At 39.3% G+C, this 24,679-nt stretch overlaps 1 protein-coding gene across 1 annotated transcript; it reads right to left on the bottom strand.

The window, feature by feature from the left end:
• Window positions 1-268: 268 nt before the first annotated feature.
• si:ch211-243g18.2 (uncharacterized protein LOC559906 homolog) lies at window positions 269-8,932 on the bottom strand. Its single transcript, XM_053340453.1, has 10 exons — window positions 8,891-8,932; window positions 7,103-7,374; window positions 6,802-6,927; window positions 6,364-6,446; window positions 5,454-5,610; window positions 3,870-4,034; window positions 3,657-3,782; window positions 2,479-2,696; window positions 1,489-1,517; window positions 269-769 (listed from the first exon to the last, which is right to left on the bottom strand). The coding sequence occupies exons 2-10, from the start codon at window positions 7,364-7,366 to the stop codon at window positions 654-656; spliced, it is 1,284 nt and encodes a 427-aa protein (XP_053196428.1). The 5' UTR covers window positions 7,367-7,374; window positions 8,891-8,932; the 3' UTR covers window positions 269-653.
• Between the last annotated feature and the right edge of the window lie 15,747 nt (window positions 8,933-24,679).

The following is a 24,679-nucleotide window of genomic DNA, read 5'->3' as shown; positions in this document are numbered from 1 at the left end:
TTTCACATTTTGTATTGTCTTTTGATATAATTATCTATCAATTTTGTCATCATTGTAGCTCCTTTGGTCTTTCCCATCAGCAATTCCTTGGACATCAGACTACCAATAATAATGTGATAGTCAGGTAACAATGCAAAACAAAGTATGAAGTGTTCATTTTAATTCTGTCTTCACACATGAACTGATACAGTACAATTCAACAAATGATTATAATATAGTATTATTTGATGTTAAATTTAAGAATAGAGACATTGACACACCATGGATTAAAGAAACTTTATTTAGATAGTGTACAAACACAAAACAACTAAGATGATTAAACTATATTCTTGTAAAAGGAGTAAAAGCATATATTATATTTGCTACAGTAAACTTTACCACACTAAGCAATAAATATCTTGCTGAGGTACACAACTTCTTATTATTACCTAAACTCTATGAAGATGGGTTAGTTCATTGTTCTCTCTTCAGAAACAAACTAGAAATTGGGGGGAAAACACAAAACATTCATAGTCGAATAATACCCACCCCAAAAAATGCCCTATTCTGCTGAAGGAATGAATGACACTGCTGCTCCATCTCCACAGCTCATATTTAATATTCTCTCTTTCTTGCTCTCTGTTTTGCAAATCAGTGAGATTTCCTCCTTCTTTCTATTTCTTGGTCTCCTCGATCTGCTCCACCTCGCTGGATTCATCCACCACCTTGCCATTAATCATCGTCTGAGTCACCACCTTCACAATCTTCCTGGTACGAACATCAGGCTCCTCTGCACAGGACAAGAACATGCAGTGACAAAGTTCAAATGAGATGAGGAAGTAAGTTGTGATTTTTGATACAAGTTCAAATGAGAAAGAGAAGCAATGTGTAACCCATTTTTTGACGTGGGTTTGACTGAACATCTACAGCAAATGAATGATGTGTGTTGCCAACTAAAAACATGAACCAGAGAACTCTTAAAGATGTCACAGTCTGTAATTCTATGTCATCTCCAGTCTGTTAAAACCTTCCAGTTTGTTAATCCATCAGTGTGAGTCAGTCGGCTTTAAACATAGTTACAACACTGGGATAAATGTTTTTTCACTACCTCATTTGTTGCTATAGGAGTGGAGGTGTCAGTGGTGTTTGCATTGTTTGTACGTTCATAAAACTATCATTAGCTCTGGGTCATTTGGGTGTGTGTGGAGGAATATACGTCTGTGTTTGTCTGTCGGTGCCACTACACTGTTGTCTCGAACTCACAAGACTCCATATAAGGTTCAGCTATTGTGCAACAGTTGTTAAATAAACATTTTTGAGCATTGTGCTGTACTTATCACCTCCATCATTTCATCTTTAGTCAGTCTTTACTTCTCTGCAGTTCCTTTCAGGCTGGTGTACTATTATTATATAATACTGTGCTTGAATATCTTTCTGTTGTGCTGTAATACAAACAATGACTTAACTTTCTTTGATGATTCACAAAGCAGCCGAAAGTTAAGTACTTACTTTTTGGTGGAGGTGGAATTTCCTTGACTCTGCAGGGCACAGAGGAAACAGAAAACATAACTGATTATTTAAATTGATTTGAAAACAAGATCAACACATTTTGAGTAATAGTTCATGAAGCTGGTTAGCTTAGCTTAGCTTAGCATAAAGGAATAAACGAAAACCAAAGTGGTGATTATGGTCTTACATGGGAGTTGTTGCTTTTGAACAGAGCCAGGCTATCTGTTTCCTCCTGCCTCCGGTCTTTATGTTAAGCTAAGCTAATCAACTGCCGACTTTAGCTTTACATTTAGCGTACAAATACCAGAGTGGCGGTATCAATCTACCCATCTAACTCTCAGCAAGACAGCAAATACAGGTATTTCTCAATATGTCAAACTATTTCTTTAGGCATTCTAATTTTGGCCTTACTTTTGTAGTTTTGGTCTTCATTTCTATTTCTGCTAGTACAGTATAAGTACATTTCTGAGAATTGGAAACATGACATCATCACTACATTGAAATTCAACATAGCAAGAAACACAGGCCTGTACAAGATCAGACTGGTTGTAAAACAGTTAGACAGATTATCCAATAGCAAAGCAATTTGTGTAGTCATTTTACTGCTCGCCTATCCTCTAAATAAGTTTGGGTAACATCAGAGTTTGTTTAACACCTAAATCATTGTTCAAGTTTCTTGCCTTGGTCTCAATTAACTTGATGACAGCATTGTAAATGTTACTGGTAGAAATGATGACCAAAAAATAAAGACCTAACTTTTAAGTCAACATGGCTTAGAGGTCCTCGAAGTGCTCAAAATCATGAAAAATGTTAACATCTTACATTTCCATGACAACATAGTAAAATATGGCCAGCAATATGATCGAAAACTCCCAAACAAGCCAGTTAGTGATCCTCAAGCTGAGATGGTTAGACGATATAAGTCCCCTTTAACTCTTGCATGACTTGCTTTTTTATTCTCCCTTTATTCATCATATGTTATAAACTCACGTTTCCTCTCCCTCCAGCAGGCGCCTGTAGGTGGCGATCTCCATTTCCAGGTTCTGCTTGATGCGGAGAAGCTGCTCGTAGTCAGTTTTGGTCCGCTGCATGTCAAGTCTGAGTTGGGAAAGGTCGTCCTCCAGCTGACTCAGGGTGGCCTGCAGTCGCTCCATCTCAGATGAGTATTTCTGACCTGTCTCACCCAGGTTACCCTCCAGAGCTGCTATCTGAGGACAGGAAGGGGCAGTAATAACAGAGCTGACTGCATACCACGTTGTAAGAATACCATTGAGAGTTTTGTGTGTCATAAATAATTGTTGTCAAGAAATGTCCAAAAATCATTCATAACTGTACTATAAGTTACTTCTGTTCTATAGCCAGTGTGCAGTAATGTGATGTTTCAGGTCTGCAAGTATTCAGAGCTCTGGCTTTTATACCTCCTTCGATTTCCTCAAAAGGTGTTTGCCAATGGAAATCAAACCTCAAGAATGTCCCTTGATTCTTAAATTACTTCCCAAACCATTATCAACAAATAGCCATGAACGGACAAGGCTTTGGCATCCAAAGCAAACATTTGCTGCTCAGCCACTGAAAACTCACCACTGAAACTCACCCCCATTCAGTTTAGCAACTGACTCCGTTATGCCCTTACATGACTTATCAGCATGAGAGTTTACTGTCAACACAGGATTACAAGAGAGAAAATCTTTTCCCAGACGCTAATGATACAGGATGGTGGATTTGCACAAACTAAAAAAGTTTTTTCTATGTGGTTTCTTGCCAAATCCCATAAAATACAGCTCTTTCTTAAACGCAACACCATTACTAATTAGGGCTTTGTGAAAAGGTAATACTCCTAACCATCATGCACCTTTTTATTTGCACTTGGTTTTGCTTGCACAGCCACAAATTTAATACCTGATTAGTTTTATACCCAAAACTTCTCCTAAAAATGTCAGACTTATGACTCCAGGGATAAGACACAGCAGTTTTTTAAGTCCCTTCTGGCACCACAAGCAGATTGTTTTGTTAACTATTGTCAAGGTCATTTTTTTAGTTCTTCTGGAGCCAAAAGATATGAAAACTCATGCATTTGCTGTGCATTTGGTCAATGAGAAACCTCTTTCACCAGAAGGCCCCACGGCGTGTAGCTATTCTGTTTGTACTCCTCGGCTGCAGCAGCTCACCTGTTTGTGCAGACTCTCCAGCTCCACCTCCAAGGTCTGCAGAAAGCGCTGCCTCTCAGTTAGCTCACTCTGGGCTGCTCGCAGAGCTTCATTGCTCTCCTTCACCTCATTCTGGACTGTCTCCAGCTGGACAGAAAAAAAAAGATAAAATATTTCAGTGAATCTGTTTATTAAAGAGAATTCTCTTGTCATGAGAAAAAACAAGTTTCTGACCTTCTTGTGATACCACTGCTCGGCATGTTCCTTGTTCTTCTTGACAATGCCCTCATACTGGCTGCGTAGGTCAGACAGAATGGATCCCAGCTCTGGCCCACTAGCCGAGTCCACCTCCACATTCACCTCGTCTCTAGCAATACGAGACTTCATCTGCTCAAGTTCCTGCAAGAGGAGAAGTAGTTTACACATTTAATGTTGCTTTGCCACAGTGTGTGTAGCAGTCTCTAAATAAACTACACTTAACTTAAAGTTGTGTAAATATCTAATGTGTGTTAGTGTCTGTGTTGTATTTGGGTCAACAGGTGACATATGGAACCAGGAAGAGCTTTGTGAATCCTACACCACAGGGTGGCAGAGAAGATGTGAGAGCATCTTCAATATTTATTCGTTCTCCATCAATAGTTGATGAAGCAGAGCTCACCTTACTCCTGACCCTTTCAAAGCACAAACACAAACACACACACACACACAGACACACACACACACACACACACACACACACACACACACACACACACTCCCTCCCTTCATTCAGACACACTCTCTGGATCTCTTTCACTCTCTCCTGTGCGACATTGTCTCGTGTCACATGCAATTTGTTTTAACGTGATCTAATCTGGTTTTAATGCTCTTTACGTATAAATTGATAGATTATTTTCTATCCGTGGTTTGACAATAAAATGTGTTATTATTCTTTGTTTTATGCACAGGAAGCATTATTTCAGAAGACTGTGGGAAAAAACAGTGTGATCTAGTTTCTCAGCTAACCCCAAGAGATGCCGCTTTTCTATTTCAGTCGGGGGAGGTCTACAGTATATATACAACATGGAGAAGTGACATAGATTTCATAGACAAAGAGACATCTTCAGTCCACAGTGAGCCTGTTGAAGAGACCAAACCACCATTCCACCACTTTGCTCACAGTAGACAGCATCGAAGTAAAATAGACAACGGTCAAATGTAAAAAAATATATAAGTAAGTATGTGGTTGCACAATAATAGTAGTAATAAGTTAAAATAGTGCAGATATGTATGAATAAAACTAGTCTAATTTTGTCAAATGTACAACTTGATGCCTTCTAAAAGTCTTGAAGCGATATCTGTCTCACTTATAGAGTGCGAATACTGACATTTCTTTTCATGACAGTGAAAAAACTGCGTAACTGTATTGTAGAGTACTGAACGTGCCCTTCAGCGCAGTTTTATTCGTCTCTCGTTTTGTCTCTCCTCTGGAGAGACTTAGTGAGAACATTTATCTTAGTTTATCTTCCCCCCTGAGGAGAGTAGTCAGGGTGCCTCAGATCAGCTCACTGGACAGAAAGAGCAGGTTTAGGAAACCAGATCCACCCGCTCCTTTTGTTTGCAGTAACTGGAGGACCACCTCTGTTCCTCTCTCCCGCCCTTAAAGACCTTGTAAGTCCACAAAATTGGGTCAGTCAGACACCAGACAACTTGTTGTTTGTGTGGGCAGTTTGGAGGATAAGAAAGAGGGCCAAAATGAAAATGAGATGAAATGTTAAAGGATGGAGAGCGCAAATGAAACACTATAACACAGAGAGGGATAAGTGATAAACAAAATACCTCCTCATGGTTTTTCTTGAGGAAGTAAAGTTCTTCTTTCAGGCTGTCCAGATCTCCCCTCAGAGAGGCAATGATCTGCTCGTGGTCTGTCTTGGCCTTCTTCAATGCAACACAGTCCCGCTCCACAGACTGACACATCACCAGCTCTGTCTCCCACCTAGTAAAAGCAGGAACAATGCTATAGAGTCTACAGACACACTAGCAGGCTGTCAAGTGGTGCTTCGAGCTAAATCCCTAATGTCATTGCCAACACGCTGGTGTTAATGTTGACCAACTTGGTTAGTCAGTTTCATTATATTCAAAGTACAGCTGAGGCTGATGGGAATGTGATGAGTTTTGCAGGTATTTGATCAAAACCCAAAGTATTGGACATATTTTGACCTGATGATGGCGCTAGATGAAAAATCAGGAAATCATCGATTACAATATATCCTGACAGGGTTATGAATTTTTGAGACAAATTCCATGTCACTTCATTTAATAGTTATTGAGATATTTCAGTCTGGACTACCTGATCCATATACCAACAAACTGACATTGACATCCTGAAAGCAACCATGCTAACAGGGTAAGAAATAGCTGTATATATACTCTAACTGGAAGGACAGCTTCAAGTTTATAATTTACCTCTGAATTTACCTTAAATAAGTTAAACATTAATGGCAATATCTACATACATTTACATTTAAGAGAAACATTTTGTCCTGCTTCTGTTCATGGCAGCTGTTTTCATTTCAATCAGTTGTCAAAATATTCAAGAGCTATGAAATAAATGGACACTACTGCATGGATTCTTAATCAAATACATGGATAAAACTGTTCTGAAGTCATGCAATGAAAAACAAACAAACCCATTTAAAACAAACCAGTCTCTTTTTTTATCTACATAGTGTAATCATTAATCACTCACTTGATTCTGAAGTCATCAGCAGCCAGTTTAGCATTATCGATCTCTAACATGAGACGAGCATTTTCCAAGGTCTTCTTCCTCACCTGACAAATATTAACATAGGGGTAACACTGTTATAATAGATTTTAAAAGAATGTTAATTTACAAAAGGTTACAAAAGACACCTGAAAACGTGTCCAATGAGGTAACACATTCCAACTTAATTAAACTGTAAATAATGATTAACTTTGCATTAGCTCTGTTGCGTTAACCCACAGGTCAAGTGTGGGTAAAGATCTGCTTTTGTTGAGCTTACTGATGCAGCAGGTCAGCATTTACATGAATATTTTGTCTTCACCAAAGTCATCATAACTTTGGGCTTTGCTGATGGATACTTACAAAACTCAGAACTTAATTTATGTCTACATGTGGTTGCATATTTCTTCACGTCTTCAGTACCTCTTGCTCAACAGCATGAGCCTGGGCCATCATGGCATCAAGGTCATGACCTTTGGGAATGCGGTCAATCATCAGCTGCTTGATCTTCATCTCCAGGTCTGCGTTGGATCGCTCCAGTGAACGCACCTGGAGCGAGACAAAGAGACATTTAAACCCTGAGTTACCAGCGATCAAAGTGTTTCAGCTTGCTACTAATAAGATCATTTCCTTGTCTGCAAGGTGCCAAATGGTGATACACACATCACCTATTTGGCTGATGACCAAAACGGCCAACAGTGCAGGACTGTGTCATCTGTCAGACCTTGTCTAGGTAGTTGGCCAGACGGTTGTTGAGACTCTGCATTGCTTCCTTGTCGTTGGTGCTGTTGCCGTGGAGTCCATTAAGTTGCAGGCTGATTGGGCCGTTGAGATCTTGGCTGATAGAAGCTGAGCGGGTCAACGGGCTGGTAGCTGAGAAAGAGACTGAAGCACGGGAACGAGCACGCCCGGTGTCCATCATAGAACGGCTGGAAAAAGAGGGCTGACGGCTCATAGAGTAACCCCTCAGTGACATGCTGGAGGCCATGATGGTGGCTGTGAGGGGCGAAGACACAGGGAGCAACACAAGGAAACTGGAAATTAGATGGTGTGCAGGTGAAAGCAAGATATAAAGAGAGACACAGAACAAGAACACAATCACAGATGTCACATCTGTCACAGCACCTAAGGGCCCATTTCTCTGAGGGGAAAATGGATGAAATTATAGATGTCATAAGAAAAATACATAACTGAAAAGGCCTGCCTGTTTGACCTCCTGCAGTCATTTAAAGCTAGTGTTACATGAGATCCGGCTGTAGAAAAGCTCTTTTGTGGCTCTTAAGCAAATGTGTTTCATTCTAGCATTTTGTTGGACTCTAATAGAAATACAAGTAGGTCCTAATATCTAAGACCACTGAACCCCCACTGAAAATGATGAGTCTCTAAATGAGTGTACAGTCATCTAGTGCCTATTCAAGCTAACCATCTGCATCTGAGAGATGACTGACTTTACGGTCAGAGCCACTTCAGTCTGTCCGTCTCAACTCCATTCAAATTCAAAACTCAACTCAACATTAAATCAAAATGTAAATGACGACAGCTCAACCCTGGGTCGAAGAAGAGCCTCTCACTGGGGCTGAGGACCCTCTTATATAGTCTATTACTATGATAATAAGATGCATTATATATTCCAGAAGAGGCTAATAGAGGATTCATAAAAACAGAAACAAACAGAGGAGATGACAAGTGGCTCCATGGCTATAAATAATATCTTCTTTAAGGTTAAATGTTATCAAATTGTTGAAATTCTGCAATCTAAAGTTCCTCTTTTGTGTCCTTTTTTCAAACCTCATTTGATATCAAGTTCAACAGGTGTTCACATTACTTTCTGAACTTGAAATGAGACTAGCTGGCGTGCGGATGTGGAACATAGTTTTAAGACAGGGAATCTTGTGTGTGTGTGTGTGTGTGTGTGTGTGTGTGTGTGTGTGTGTGTGTGTGTGTGTGTGTGTGTGTGTGTGTGTGTGTGTGTGTTTATGAGGCTTCTCGCATGCTTGCTTTTGTGTGTTTCACAGCGGGGTTTCAGTGGCAGATTAGGAGTCAAGGGAACCTCTCTGTCTCTCTGTCACCTGATCCTTGCAACATCGTTCCCACAACACTACAAAGGACCCAGCAAGAGACAGACGGTCCTTGTTCAGATGAAAGATAGAGCTTGGGAAAAATGATCGGGAGAATATTTGGACTGAATTCCAGTGACACAAGAAGACACTTTGTTCAGCAGGAAATGACTTCCATATCATGATTTTTTTTTTTTTGGAGATTACTTCTCCACTTGCTAACCAATAGTTGTGTTGACAACTTTGGACTAAAGTGAACAGTGAAGATTCACTCACTTTTGCAAAAAAAAAGCTTTTCCTCCAAATATAATTTTAAGTCAGATGCTTTTAATATTTCTCATAATCTCAACTAGTGAATTCAATAACGGAACAAAGTAGAATCAGTTTATATTATAATATTTAGATGATCAATTTGTAGAAGTCTGATTGCCAAAAATAAATAACATGGTACTTACCAGGACTTTCTTTCAGGTAGAGGACAGGTGGGATCCAGAGGAATGCAGGAGGGCTCTGTGCTGCTGATGCTACAGGTGAGTTTATATGAAGGTGTGCAGGTGTGGGAGGAGCGAGCTTTAGTCGGGAGGTGTGTTTACTGCACCTGAATGTTTTAAGAAAGGTAGGTGCAGGTAGGTGAGTACTATACATTGTTGCCTACATTTACATTTTTGCTGACCCTGCTACTGCTTAAATGCTGTAGAGTTCTTTGCTGAGATATTTTATACTCACTTTTAGGCACTTACAGCATCTTTAGTTTCATGCTATGAAGATTAAATCTTATATCTGATATTTTTGTGTCATCAAATACTTTTCCAGTTTGATAAATCCTATACTCTTTCTCTATTGTCTAAAAATACTTAAACATGTAACATAAACACATAGTTAAGAGCCTATTTACCAGAAGACATGGCACAATATTAGCATTTAATTGGAATTTCTTATCACCTGGCGAAAATGAACAATCGCTCTTGTTTTAGCCCTGTTTTGCTTTCCATCAACTCCTATAATGTTCAGTAGCTTGATGCAAACTGTGTTGTTTGGTGCTGGAAAAGCAGTGTACAATGTGGTTTTTCTACTGGAAACTGCTGCCTTTTGTGGTTGAAAACAGGGTTGGTGAAAACAGGAAAGCTGTGGGTTGTAAAAGCAAATCAAAGAGCTGAAAGATACTAAAACACTCCGTAGCTCTGCAGGGAGCTAGTCAGGCAATAATGTTTGGGTTTTGTCACCACAAGCAAACCCTTTCACTTTACACATTGTAATTTTTTCCATAATTAAGATAGAGATATTGATAGGTGCAGCTATACATACTGAAAAAATACAATATTTACAAAAGGAAACACATTTGGACAAGTGGTGTGAGTGATGTAAGCGTGCTTCAACCCAGCAGTGTCACTGACATGAAGCACACTCAGTCTCATGTATCTGTGTTATTAGATATCTCATTATCATTCTCATCCCTTTTATTTGTATCTAGCTGGGTGAAGCCCTGCCACCACATCTCTGGAGCCCTCCTGTCCTGCAGTCACTCATCTTGCTGGAACCTGACCTCCCTTCTACCTGTCAGAGATAAAATATTCAACAAGTCACTGAGAGAAAGAAAACCTGGCAACCAAAGCACCTCGAAACAAATGTGCTCTGTAGAGGTTCCATTCAAACAAGTCAGGATGGATATTGTGTCACTATCTGTAGCTTTTTTACATAAAATGTGTTACATGCAGATTGTTTAAAATATACAGTGTGAAATACTGAAAAAACAATAAAAAACCATGTCAATGTTCCTAAAGATATGACTTTAAAGGTGGGTTTGCTGAATTTGAGCAACAGGGGGAAACTTATTCTTCTTATTTACTGTTTGCCTGTATGTGAGAATGCAAATGTGTGTGTGTGTGTGTGTGTGTGTGTGTGTCTACTGCACACTAACATGCACACACACACATACACACACACACACACACACACACACACACACATTCCTGGAACATGAATGAATGTGAAGGTCTGAAACTGTAGTTATTCTCATTTGCAACTCTGCCTCTCCCTCTGAACTTTAACTATGCAAAGTCTGCATAGTGTGATATTTGTACTGTTAAAAATGTGTGGATGTTTACTCCCACATCATATTATCATATTCAAATTCAAGTGAGATGAAAATATTCCTAGTGTCTCTCAGCATAGCAAATGCCACTATTTGCATCACATCCAAAAGCATTCTGAATTTCTGATGAACCGGTAGTTCTCTGCAATGTATTAGTAACTTTTATTTTTCCCATCTGCAGAATTGGTTACCTTAACCTCAGAATGAGAGCATTACCACAGTGATCAGTAAGGTAATATTGCAATAACCAGTTTCATGTTCAAGATTAGATTTCATTGAAAGAATGATATTACTCTTGTTATGTTCTGTTAAAAGCCTGTATGTCAAAAGACAGTTTAAGAAGGAAAATGGTAAACTAAGGCAACAGTGAGATAAATTGTTTGCACTGCTATTCTAGTTAATACAGTAAGCTGCTGCAACTTAAGAAGTTAATTTCTTGCATAATAATAATGATCTTTCACTTCAAGCACTGGAACGTTGACTAAGATCAAATCTAAAATATACAGCATATAAGCCATAATAAGAGGTCAAGTGTTACTGTATTAGTAATTATGATTAAAAAGTCATTTCATTTTCAAGATTTTTAATGAAACATTTTCCAATGAATATGCAATCATTTTTCCATCATCTATTGTTGAAAAACATAAACATCAGAATTTGGTTTTAAGAGGTCATTTTAATTATTTAACAGAATATAATGATCTTATTTTCTAGCTAATGGAAATGGACAACAGTGCATAGTTAAACTGGATTATGTGATCTGCTGGGGGTTAAAATGTTGCCACTGCCCCTGGTGCATTTTGTCCCATCAGATCACACATCATTTACCACTCGGTGAGTTTAAATGTTACATACTGCCTGTAAGATGTCACCACTATGTGGTGGAGGCTGGTAAATACAAGCTAAGTGTACATCAAAGCAGGTATCAGTGCTTCCCAAAAGAGGGCAGCAACAAGCTGTACTGCTACAGTGCCTGCAGTCATCTTCTCCTTATTACTCCAAGTGAGAATCTGAATCTTTCATATTTTTCATTTGAATATATTTGATTTTGAGTAACAGTAAAAGTGAAAACTAATATATTCTTAACATGCAGTTTTAGTTTCCCCTTACAGTTTTAAGGTTGTATACTATATCATTTTCTGCTACACTATTTGACAATCTCAAGATTATATTCTGTATCACTTTGTTCATTAAAGCTTCACTGAAGCTAAGTGATGTTTACACTGAGTGAAAAATTCCATCTGAGGATTGTATTATATGGCTGCACCTTTTTTTCAAATAGAGTTTGAGTTGTCTTTGTGCACCATTTTATACATGATTCTCCAAAATCCAGCCTGCCATATTTGGCCAATTAAGCACAGTTTGGCTGCACAGCAAGAGTTTGTAATGACAACGACACATTGGGAATTATATAAAATGTAGTATTAGCTTAGTGGGTTGTAACTAAATATGAACCTGAACCAACCTTTCCTCTCACTTTCACTTTTTCACTCTCTCTTTCTCCTTTCTCTATCCCCTTCAGTCAGTGCAGATCAGGGTTTGGTTGTTAAATAAATAAACAGATGATTAGACTGGCAGGATGTCAGGATACTACTCATGACCCCACTTGACCCCTCATGACTCCTGTCACAAGTGATCATGTGACCAAACCAGAGAAGTTGCGTTGTGGTGCTGACGACATCCAGGCTGGGTCATCACTCTCTCAGTCTCACAAGACATTAAACCATATTGATTTATAATTTATTTAAATGCTGAAAAGTGACTGCATGACAGCTGAGGACGTAAAACTCCAACAACATGACACAACATGATGTGTCGCAACTTCTCAGAGGCACAAAGCCACATAACAGAAGCGCAAGAGAGGGCCGCAACAAGAGTATGCAAAACACCAACTGAAATCTGTTATTTTAAAAGCTGCTTTATAATGTTTTAAATCCTCTAAACAGGACTTCACAGAGAAACAAACTTCAGACAACTTGAGCATCAAGCTGTGTAACATCCTAGCTGCTTCGGCTATGAATGTGACTGACGCCTCTCAATAGTCATTTTGCTCCTGAAGAGATTGCTTCCTGTTACAATTCTAGTGCTGGCAGGGCTCACTTGTATTCATGTTGGCCAGCTGACAGACAGACAAACAAACACAGACATCCAGACAGACAGACTGAGCCACAGACGATCAAGCAGCCAAAGCAAAATAAGCCCCTTTTACAACTTTTCATTGTGTTTTTACTCATCAGCAACACTGCACTGATCCTCCAGGAAGGCTTTAATTATGGTTGACAGCAAGTGAAAATGATCCAAGTGAGACAGCCGAAGCAGAGATAACAGTGGATGGAGTTTGGCATCATCAGATGTGTTACTAAATTGAGAACCCCTTATTCCAGAAATCAAATGTGCAAAAATCATCTAAACATAACACTACAGAAAGCATAAATACATTGTGTGATCTTTTTTCTTGCAGCATCCTTGCGGTCCACAGTGTACAGATTAATTTGTACATTTAAATGATGCAAGATGGCAGCAACAGGTGATGAAAAGGAAGTCAGATGTGGATTGTGTTTATTCATTAAAAGACAAGTCGATCATTTTTCAGACAAAAAAAAATCTTTAAAGGTTTATCTGAAGATAATATATGGCCTCACTGCATTATTTTCCACAGTTACAGTCTTTTTAGTAAAATGTTCCCTTTTTGTGTCTCAAAACAGTGTTTTCCTGTTCAGCTGCAGTGGCACAGAGGGGGGATTTGGACTAAAAAGACAGTAGCTTTAAAATATTGATTTAATTTGCCAGCTGATGCTTCATATAAGCTTAAAATAAACTATTAAATACATTTTTGCACAGGAGGATTTTGTCTTCAATCACTTAATTGAAAGTGCATTATAAAGGGATCTATTAATGGTCAGTATGAACATGAGGAATGATTACAGTAACACAAGTGTGTGTTAATATTTATTTGGGAATCTAAGGACAGGGCTATTGTTTTAGGACATACTTTCTTTCATTCAGTAATGGAATTATATCTATTTTTCACACACTCTAGTATATTATTGAGGAAACCTCACAAAAACCATCTAAAAGGTAAGATATTAAAGTAAAATCTTTGATGTGGCAGGATGTCAAAAAAGCAAACTTGTCATACTGTCACCTGCAGGCCTAATTTAAATGTACTTTTTTATTATTCATATCAATATTCCTCCAGTTTACTCCTTTTCTTTGTTTCTCACAGTTCCCAATCAAGAGTTTAAATCAAAGGTAACGAATGGAAATAGATTTGTTATTCCACCAATTTAAGGAACTCAAGGCACCGCTCTACTCCAGACCCTGATTGATGTAATTTTGGGCCCCAAGTCACAGTTTTGATGGGCGGACTTCAGTCCACCAGCCACTCTCTGATAAGAAGATAACATCTGCAGCAGAGAAATTGCACACAGATCACAACATATGTGAACAACTCTGGAGGTCAGCACCTGCGCTCACTCTTTCTTTTCTTTTGCTTAACAGTAACTATCTGTCTCCCCCCCCTCCTTCCTGAGTGCAGGTTGCTTTTGTGTGTCGGAAACACGTCAGACCACTCAGTATGTGTGTGGAGATTATTATCAGGAGGGTTGGTAATATTTAAGATATAGATCTATATGCATAGCTGGTGAGTGTATGAAAAGTTGAAAGGAAAGACTTGTCTGTGTGTGCTTTAACCCTTATTTAAGAGGGAAACTTGGCTAAGAACACATTCTTATCCTGTACATGGCCCGGGGAAGTAGCAGAGGAGGGAGGGAGAGGGCAGCACTCTTGGGAGCTGCATAGTGGTACAGCTACAATCCTGTTGACAGCTCAGCCACTGTAACAGTTATTATGTGAGTTTAGTGCCTTGCTTGGGAGCACCTCAGCAGCCAATGTGGAAGAAAGTTTCTCATCAACTCCCAGTGTGAGGATTTGAACTGCTGAGGCTCTGATTTCAAGCACCATATTTAAAGTTGTGTTTAAACCTGGGGAGTAAACTGCATAACAATAATCATGCTTAATAAGCTACTGTTTGACCAGCCATCGGATTCTGGCTGAGAATGTGAATTTAGCTGCTGATTGTAAGGTCCTGATACACTCAAAAAAAAATTGCCATTGGTCAGCAGCAGATATGGACAGCCTGCCTTGAGAAATGAGCAAGCAGCAGTTCATAAAAATTAAACACCAACAGCAGCAGTGAAATTGAATGTGTTTCTATATGGAGGGGATGAAAAGAGATAAATGAAATGCGAGTTGGTTGATTAGAAGGCTATTCAGCAATTAAGCCCAGGCTAATCATATTTTCAGTCTAGACCTGTTGATATTAGGCTAATGTTTATATTAGGCTAACGTTAACTAGGCCACTCCTGCTAGGTAACATTGTCACTCACCACAGGCTCAACAGGATAACTTTATATCAGAGATCAGATGAGGTGGCGGAGGGGGGTCGAGGTATGGAGAAACAGTACTGGGGTGCAGGTTGTATGTGCTGTTTGAAAGTTTCATATTCTTTGATACACTCTGTATATGTATTAAGTGATTGAATTTGCAAATGAGACATTAGTTATGCCCTTGGAATTAGCATTAAAATGAGGGCTGTAACTATTGCAATGGTTGTCTTAATTATCAATAATTGGTCCATTATTTTCTCTTCCAATCAATATATAGTTTATATATGAGTCCAAAAATGGTGAAAAATCTTGATCACTGTTCCCCAAAATCCAAAGTAACATTTGTACATGTCTTCTGTCACGACCAATAGTCCACAACCCAAAAATATTTCATTTTCTACCATAAAAGACTAGAGAAATCATCTTGCCTTAAAAATGACTTAAAATGATTAATTGAGTGGCAAAGTATTTGGCAGTTTATTTTTAATGTTCTGGTCGATCTCAAGGCCATATAATAAAACTGCCATGTGAACTCTGTTGTGTACAGTACATTATACTCTGATGTCTTGAGGGGTTTGTATATAGATTACCAGATTAAACAGGCTGTCACTTGCAAGTCGCTCACTGAAAGCAAGGTCCCTGCTGCTCGGTGTGTGTGTGTGTGTGTGTGTGTGTGTGTGGCATGTAAAGTTTGTGTGCAAGAATAGAAAACCCCCTGCAAAATAAATAGAATTAAAAATACACTGACACTTCATAGAAAGACACGAATAAAGGGTAATAAAAGTTGTTTGTCAGAGGGATTCAGTCCTAGTATGTTTGCACATGTGTGTTTCTTCTTTGCTTGCTGAAAAAACTGCTAAATATCATATGAAGACATGAGTGACCTTTCAAATCACTATTTTCTGCACAGTTAAAGGAAAAATGAGGTTGGAACTAAAAATAATTTTGACTTCCCAGTAAATGAGTAAATAGTAGTTTTACTATAATTTCAAAGTTTTTATTCTTTTTTTTTTCATACGTGAAAATGACTGTGGCCGAGGGTCTAAACTAGATATGGCGCACAAGACAATAATGATACAGCTTCGTGATCCATCACTAATGTGATCATTGGATGTTTGTTTTGAGGGAGAGAGCTCGAAATCCGGTGTTGCTTAGCTTTCCTTCATTTGGTCCCATTAACCGCTGGCAGCACTCTTGTTTTTCCGTTGTTGTTGAAAGAAACCTTTTCATATTCATATTTCATGTTCTGAAGTCTGCATGCTGTTTGTGTGCGTTTGTGTGTGTGTGAGTTCTCCTTTGATTCCACAAAAAGTATGCCCACCAAAACATGAGTTAAATGCATCAAAATATAAGTTATCTAAACAGGAAAACACTTGACATGTTGAGGGTGAGATACTGAAATAATCGGGTAAGTGTAGGTGTGTAATAAGGGCATGAAAACAGGAAAACCTCTAGTTATTTTAACACAGTCCCTAATGATCAGCTATTACTATGATGACATAATTTGACTTATACAGACTAATGATACATGTTAAAATGAAATGAAACTGAACTCATATTTAATGAACATAAGCAGTGTAAAGTAAATTTGTCATATTCTTTCTGATTTTCTCTACTGTAAATCAAATAAGGAAAGCCTGACATGCAAAATTAATCTTGATGCAATATTCATCAAGATAAAAACAAAACTTAAAGCTGGGTGTCATTAGGGGCAGTGAACTTTGAGTGCAGTTAATCAGGCAAAGTACAAGCAGAAATTAATATTTGAATTAAGACTATTTTCTAATGAAGGACATGTTTTGTCACTTCTCCTTGAACGTGGCATATTAGCAATTAGCCTATACCTGAGCCTGATTAAAATAAATACTCCTCACATAGTTAAAGGGCTTGTCCTACTAGATATTACTGTGTCAAATTTGACAACAGGGAAAGAGTTTTGCCTTGTTTTTTTTTCTACGATACATTTCAGTGCTTCTTGCTTGAAGTAAGTTGTTGATCAATATGCCCAGCGGGGGTGATGAATATGCACGATGTGTCCGCCATGGCGGCCCGGTAATTGCCGGTCGTCAGGGGTGGCAGGCACCGTAATTTGCATCTTGGGGATCCTGCAATCAGCGTTCTATTCATTAGCGCGCCAGCCGCTTCATCTGCTGGCCACTCAGAGCTGCCAATCTCCCCTCGGCAGCCAAAGCATTTGAAAAAAAAAAAAAAAAACAGAATGGAAAAGTTTCAATTACAAGCCATGGCAGCGGGTAGTGGTGTAACAAGTCTTAAACCCTATATTTAGGCTGTTTTATGCAGGTGATTGACTGTTACTGCATTGTGAAAGAGAATTGGGGGAAAAGCTCAATGAAACCACCATAATCTCATGTATTTCATATCACCTCTAGCTCAGGGTGACTGCATTCACAGAGGGAGACAACGACAGCTACGACATCTTTGCCTGGCTGAAGTGGGCCTTCAGCACTTCCATTGAAACACAGGGGGGAAGGGTTACATGAATGGAAGATTACATACATCTATAAGTGAACACTGGCACTCAGGGCTATTGTCTCATGAAGATGACACACAGTGGTTTTAAGGGCAGGCTATAGGCTAACACAAGACACAAAGAATCTATCATTTTCTTTGCACACAATAATTTCCAGTCTATTACTAGCTTTGTTTACATTTGACATACTTTATCAAGACAGGATAGAATGGGTAAAGCTTTTCTGTGTCAGTAATCTCGTAAATAAATCTGACAATTGATATGCGGACATACAAGATTTCTCACTTTTATATCCTGTATCCTGTCTCTTCTGTTTCCCTCATGCTTTCTTTCATTTTAAAAAGAGGATGCATGACTCTTGAAGCTTTATCCTGATGACTTTTGCACCCAAGGGATGTGTCATTCAGTGTGTGTTTTGTGCCAGCACTGCAGCAGGAAGGGAGTTCCTTGTGGTAGATTCGTTGGGGTCTCGGGAGAAGCCAGTGCCAAAAGAGTACACGTGTGTGTATGTTTGTACGTGTGAGTTTGCAGTAGCTCTGTGAATCTTCTATTGTTTTAGAGTGACATAGTCGCTGTTTCCTGCATCATAAATCTACATGTTAACACACACACATGCTCATGATCATTTATGTGATTTTCATACAAAAAAGCATGAATATGTACAGATATGAACACACAGAAATGTTATATTTGCAGACACTACTTAATACCTAATTGTACATCTATATGTAATTACATTTGCAAATAAAAAGACGTGCACACACACACACATGCACAACTCCATGCACACATAACTCCTTTGCCCTGCCATTGTCTTGGAGAGGAAGCCCATGAGTGGAGGAAGAGGTCGGATCTTGTCCTCAGCTGGAGGAGGACACAGGGCAGAGGGGGCTGATGGAGAGAAAACACCAGGATGGAAAGACGAGGCCGAGAAGAGGCGAAGGAGGAAGAGGAAGAGGAAAAAGAGGAGGATGCGAGATGTTATTGCCGTAAATTCAGATCTTTACTGACAGGAAGCCAGCCATGAGTAAATGTGTTTGAATGTGAAGTGATTTGAAGGGCTGAGGTTTAAGACACACACACACACACACACACACACACACACACACACACACACACATATATATATATATATATAAAAACATAAAACAGGTACAAAGAACAACAGTAGGTCCTGGAGAAGATTGAAATGTCAAAATATTGTTGACATATTGTTAAATTTGTAATCCTGAAATTAGGTTTTATGGAACAAAATCAGATTACTTCCATCCTTTAGTCTAATGCGCATTTATTTAAAGATAATCAAAAATCCTTGAATTTCAATTTATAATTGATATAAAACAGTAAACTCACTCACTCACACACATGCATGCACACACATGCACGCACAAAGACACACATTAAGACTCTGATGACTTTATAATAGTGTCTGTTAGCTGAATGAACTACTTTTCATTGGCACGGAGCTATTTAACTGATTAAAGCCACCACATCAATGTATGTGTGTAGTCACGTACATGTATGTGTGATTGATACATTATTTACAGTATATGGTCATAAGAGCTCACAACTACCATACTTCATACAGTATGCCCAGAGACAAATTAGACAGTAGTCTAATTAAAAGAGTGTTTTTGTTGAAGGTTTTAATGCCTTTTTGGGGACAAAAAGAGTGTTTATCTCCAAAGACACAAATGATCTTGCTACTCTTGGATCTGAATACAGTGTCTGAAGTAGCATGGGGTTAATGTTAATGTTTTGATTTTAAACAGCATTGTGACATGGTGAATGACAACCTCATTTCGAATACTGACTTGACTATCAGATGGATTGCCATGAAATGTGGTATACATACAACACATTATAGCCTAACTTTTCATCAAGTACAAATTGAGAATTAGCAGTTTAGCTAACAAACTAACAAAGCATGATAACTGTTGAACATCAGCATGTCAGTATTTTCATAGAGAACATGTTAGCACGGTGACATTAGCTTTCAGCACAAAGCACCACTGTGTCTAAAGTCAAGTCAATTTCAGTCATTTAAGTTATCTCATGGCACTTTTCATATAGAGCAGGCTTAGACTGTGCTATTTACAACATTATTTACAGAGACTCAACATTCCCCCAAGTGCAAGCAGAAACCTGGAGCAAAACTAAGGTCTGGGCCGGCGGCCATCTACCTCGACTTGTTGGGCTGAGAGAGAAAGTTCTACATTGAGATATAGTAGTAGTAGTAGTAGTAGTAGTAGTAGTTGTTGTTGTAATAACAATAAATTAGTTTTATGTTGGAGTTGAAGGACATATCCTGGTCAGAGATTACTCCCAGATTCTTTACAGTGGTGCTAGAGGCCAGGGCAATGCCATCCATAATAACTATATTATAAGGTGTTTAGGGACCAATAACTTCAGTTTTGTCTCTAAGGTATACTTGAAGTTTAGCTAACTGATTGGATTGATCTGGCTCCATTTATAAATATAAATCTGCCTAAGGAAGAATATATAAGGCGATTGGTATTGATCCAAGCACCGTATGGAGCACTGTGTCTAAATATTGTGTGCATGGAAGATTCATCATTAAAGACTAATGAAATGTCTGATAAGTAGGGACTTAAACCAGCTTAGTTGAATTCCTTTAATTGAGACTTTATGGCACTTGAACATATTAGGCTAAGGGCTGACTTTAATCTGTGTGTGTATATAAGTGACTTGTATTCCATGCCACAACAGTCATAAAATTAAACTGCAGTCATGAGTGATTGTTGATGTATTATTGTATGCAAATTAAGCTTAGATGATGTTTGTGCAGGTTAGACAAGGGAATAGTAGATGGTCTTGATGGTGCTTAGGAGGGGGGCACCAGTTTCTTTCCTCTGGCACCAGGACTGTAACTCCACAAACCAGGGATTAAACCTGGCATCCTGTGGTTGGGAAATGACCCAAGTTGGAATTGAAATTTTACTTTTGACAGCTGCATGCTTGATCTCAACCCAAACTTGTAAACACAAATCTCAGACATAGGAAGTATGAAAACACCTTAAGTCTATATACAGCAATATTTGGATATGGTTGCATGGTTTGCTGTCTTTGCACCGCACCCCTATACTGTATCACTGCAACTCAAAACTAAAAGCAACCTATTTCTTTAATGACTGAAACAACATCATTGATTTGACATGTCTCTGTCAAATTATTATATAGCACCTCTCCCAATTCTGCTTCAATGCATATCTTTGCTGTGCTATTGTAACTGGACTCGCTCTCTAACCATCACATACACACACACGCTCACACACACACACACACACACGCACGCACACACACAGTTACTCCCTTTTCTCCAAATGACTGAAATAACACTATTACTCTTGCCATCATCATGTCAAAACCCTTTTCAGTGTCAGTCTGTCTCGCCCAGCATGGATGACCAGACCTGCAGCTGTCAAAATTCCACAAAAAAGAGAAAAAATAATAATAAAGTTGGTTGTGAAAGGACTCCCCAAGACACAAGAAGAAGAAGAAGTGAGGAGCAGTTGAAAGGTAAGGTGAATTCCAGGGAAGTAAAACGCTGGGAATTTATGACGCTCCTTGTCCGGTTTAGAACAACAAACCCTTTTCTGCTGAGAGGTGTGAGCAGTACGCCAGCACCGTCGCGCCTTCCTGGACCTGAAAAGAAAGAAAGCCTGTAGAGCCCTCTGAAAACCACGGCAACCTCACAGCCCTGCCCACAGAAGCACCTTGACACGCACCTGTCAAAGACGTCAATATGGTTTGTGTGCACGTGCAGGAGAGAGAGAGAGAGAGAGAGACTGAGGGAGAGGCAGAAAGGGAGTGAGTGGTGTGTACAGCGCAGCTCTGTGGGTGGCAAAGGAGAGGGATCACTGGATCTGACAGGAGCTATTTGACTAATCCAAAACAACAGCTGTAAGGTAGAGATGAGGGGACGAAGGGGGAGGAGGAGGGGGGAAAGGTACAGGAGGTGAAGGGGGAGGAGAGCTGGTAGTTGAGAAGGATTTTGAAAGAAGGGGAATTATGGAAAGGGAATATGAAAATTAATTCCGCATGTAAGCCCTGAGGAGGAAGAGAACCTAAAACACTGCAAATAGAAAAAGAAAATGTTGGACACGACAAAAAGAAAAGTGGAGGGTGAAGTGATGTAAGATCTGCTGGTTTGTGACTGGGAGAGAGAGACAAAGGAGGGAGAGAAAGAATCAGAGAGACAGGCAGAAATGGCAAGTCTAACGCTGGGTTGCATCCATTAGCCTCTATCCAAGGGGTTGTATCAGCACACACTGCGGCACAGGTGAGAATGATTACGCACACACACCATCCTCATGCATACACTGGCCTTCATTACACATCTGGTTGAGTTTTGTTGAGGGAAGCTGCGTTGGGGTGGTCCTCACTCCTCTAACACGTCTGTCCTGTTAACACGGCAGGCCACAGCGAGTCCGTCACCCTGCAGGGCAGCATCTTAACATCTTAAAGGGTTAGTTCAGATTTTTTAAAGTGGGGTTGTGTGAGTTACTTATTCATAGGTCAGTGTGTTACCTACAGTAGATTTGGGTCGGCACCACCCCAGTTTGGAGGAGCAGGCAAGTGTACCAGGACATAAACTAAGCAATGTGCTGCTGTGGACGGGGGCAGCAACATTTTAGTGACCTAAAAAAGGCCCACCTAATAAAATCACTTTACTCTGTTTATGAGTATGCTATATACATATTTTAAACTTTAACTGTAAAGGTGATGAAGCAAATTAAATTATATATAATTCCTCATATACAATGATTAAGTGATTCAAGATCCAAAGGCTGCATTGTGTTATATGTGCAATGAAACTCAGGGTGGCATACTCTCCAGAATGTGCTTAAAAGGCAAGTAGGCAACAAGAACAAGTATATAAACCAAAGATAAAGCAGACTGGAGCACACTGATTGATTTAGTTTAATAGTGCAAACACTACTTGACAAACTACTTGGTTTGTTTGCACTATTAAAGGCTGCAAATCAGTCAGTGTGCTCTACTTTTTCCTTATCTGAAACTGGCTGCTCCAGACCTGAGAAGCATCTGATTCAGCTGCAGATTGCTGGGAGACATCATTCTCAATAAGTGCACAACAATGAAATAATGCTCAAAGGTGTCCTGATAGAAAAAAAATATTAGACACCTTTATCTCATCCATTATTTTCATACATCAGAATTCATCAGAGAGTATTTTGACTTAATTGTCTAACCTGAAAGCCTGACAGTAATAGGTACGTAAGTAAAGAGTGTTTTAACTGTTAAACATGAACAGAGGTAATCATCAGCTAGACAACACATCACTTTGATAATAAATATTGAGGTAGTCCTTACTTTTTCATCCACAGGTGAAAAATGGTGAACTGACCTGTGTTTTGTGCTTGAATTATCAAATAAAACATCAATTTAAATATGTACGTGCTTCTCTTCATGGCACAAATGTGGAAAAAACAAACATGAGGTTTGACTGGAATCCAGACCCCTCTGCATACCGAGACAGAGGTCTGCGATCTGCGGTTCTGGGTTCCATTTAACCCACTGAGGTTACGTCGGTTCTGCTTGGGGACTTGGCTGTGAAGCCCAGTTCCTGTGGCTTGAGACCAAACCGAGAACAGAAACCCCTTTTCCTCGTAGATCTTTTCTAGATGTCTGGCTTCTCTCATCTCTCTGCTCGGTGTCTCCTCATTCCCCTTCCAGAAACCATGAAAGCAAAATGGGCTTCTTCTTCTTTGCTGCCATCGCTGTGGTATCATGGAAGTATCCGAGGGTTTCACTGAGGTACTCTGAAGCATCATTTTGATGGGATCAGGCCATGTTTGGTCATGAATGTGGTTTTGGGCGAAGAGATGTGAATGAAAGGGAATGAGAACTGACAGAGTTAAATGCTTGAAGGGCTGATGCAGTGGACGGCTTTGGCCAGACCGGTGAGGCCAATGTAACTATCCAGGTGTAGTGTTCGCTTTGAGCCAGGCCTCAGGGGTGAACATCCTGCATGATTGTAATCTTTCACATAAAGAAGAAAACATAGTGAGAGTAGAATAAGACATGTCATGGAGCCTTCATTTGAGAAAAAAAAAAGCTTCAGGAAAATGTCCAATGTTTTTAAGGCTATAAGGCTAAAATTGTTTTATATTTCGAATATAGATGATTTAAAAATAATGGACCATTTCCTTCACATACACCCTTTATACAGAAGGTCTAGAACTGGACTCCTCTTTAAAGTCACTTTGGGAACTTTAAACACGCCTTCATGTCTGATTGGGTCTCAGTTTCTCAGTAACTTATACAAAGCAGCTCCTGCACCATGCATGTGAGTTGTGTGCGTGTGTGTGTGTGTGTGTGTGTGTGTGTGTGTGTGTGTGTGTGTGTGCGTGTGCAAGTGGACCTAAGTAGCAACAGATGCTGGGCTGACCTCAGAGGCTTCCTGGAAACGCAAATTTGTCAAAGTGAAGCAGGAAAAAGAGAGAGCAGCAGTTTAGGTAAATGTAACATATAGGGGACACACATGCAAAAAAGTTTCATGCATATGTCGCTTCATGTACTGCACACACACACACACACACACACACATACAAAGCTCAGGTTAGTAGTGTTTCGTGGGATGCACAGAATGAATAAGAACAAATTCAGACACACAATATTAATGGACATCCAAATGCAAAATCAATTAAGCTTTCTTTGACATTTTGCTGCAAAATCAGTGATTGAATCTCTGTATTCACTACCAATTTGAAGGTAAAATATTTGCTGGTTTTTGACTGGTCAGGCTAGATTTTAAAGCTACAACAAATCAATCTGAAGAAGAGCATTGAGCTTGAAACATTACTGGTGGTGGTTTCCTATTAAATCTACCTGCACTGGGAGCTTCAGTGTATGGACTTTTTTCTTGCTTTTACACATTTGTTATTTGGTCCAGCACCTGTTTTCTTTCTCTGGATGTGCACATCTACCACAAACTTTTTTGAAAGCTACAACGCCTGAAATAAATGAGGGGATATTTTAGTCTGAATGGCAAATAGGAGTCAAACATCTCAAATTGGTGACTAGAAGGGAAAGTTCAAAAGAACATTTAAAAAAAAAAGATCTTTTCACCTAAACTCTTCATCTAATTTTATGTTTCAGGGACAAAAAAAAAGAATAAATAAATCCCTGCAGCTAAGACTTTATCTCCGGAAGATATACTTTAGAGGTATAAATTCAGCTGCATAGTTTAGTTTTTGATAAAGAACAATTTCCTGCCAATGTAATGACA

This window comes from Scomber japonicus, chromosome 19, assembly GCF_027409825.1.
Source record: "Scomber japonicus isolate fScoJap1 chromosome 19, fScoJap1.pri, whole genome shotgun sequence".
In the NCBI taxonomy this organism is placed as follows: Eukaryota; Metazoa; Chordata; class Actinopteri; order Scombriformes; family Scombridae; genus Scomber; species Scomber japonicus.
The sequence above is the reverse complement of the archived record's forward strand: the minus strand, read 5'-3'. Positions and strand labels throughout refer to the sequence as shown.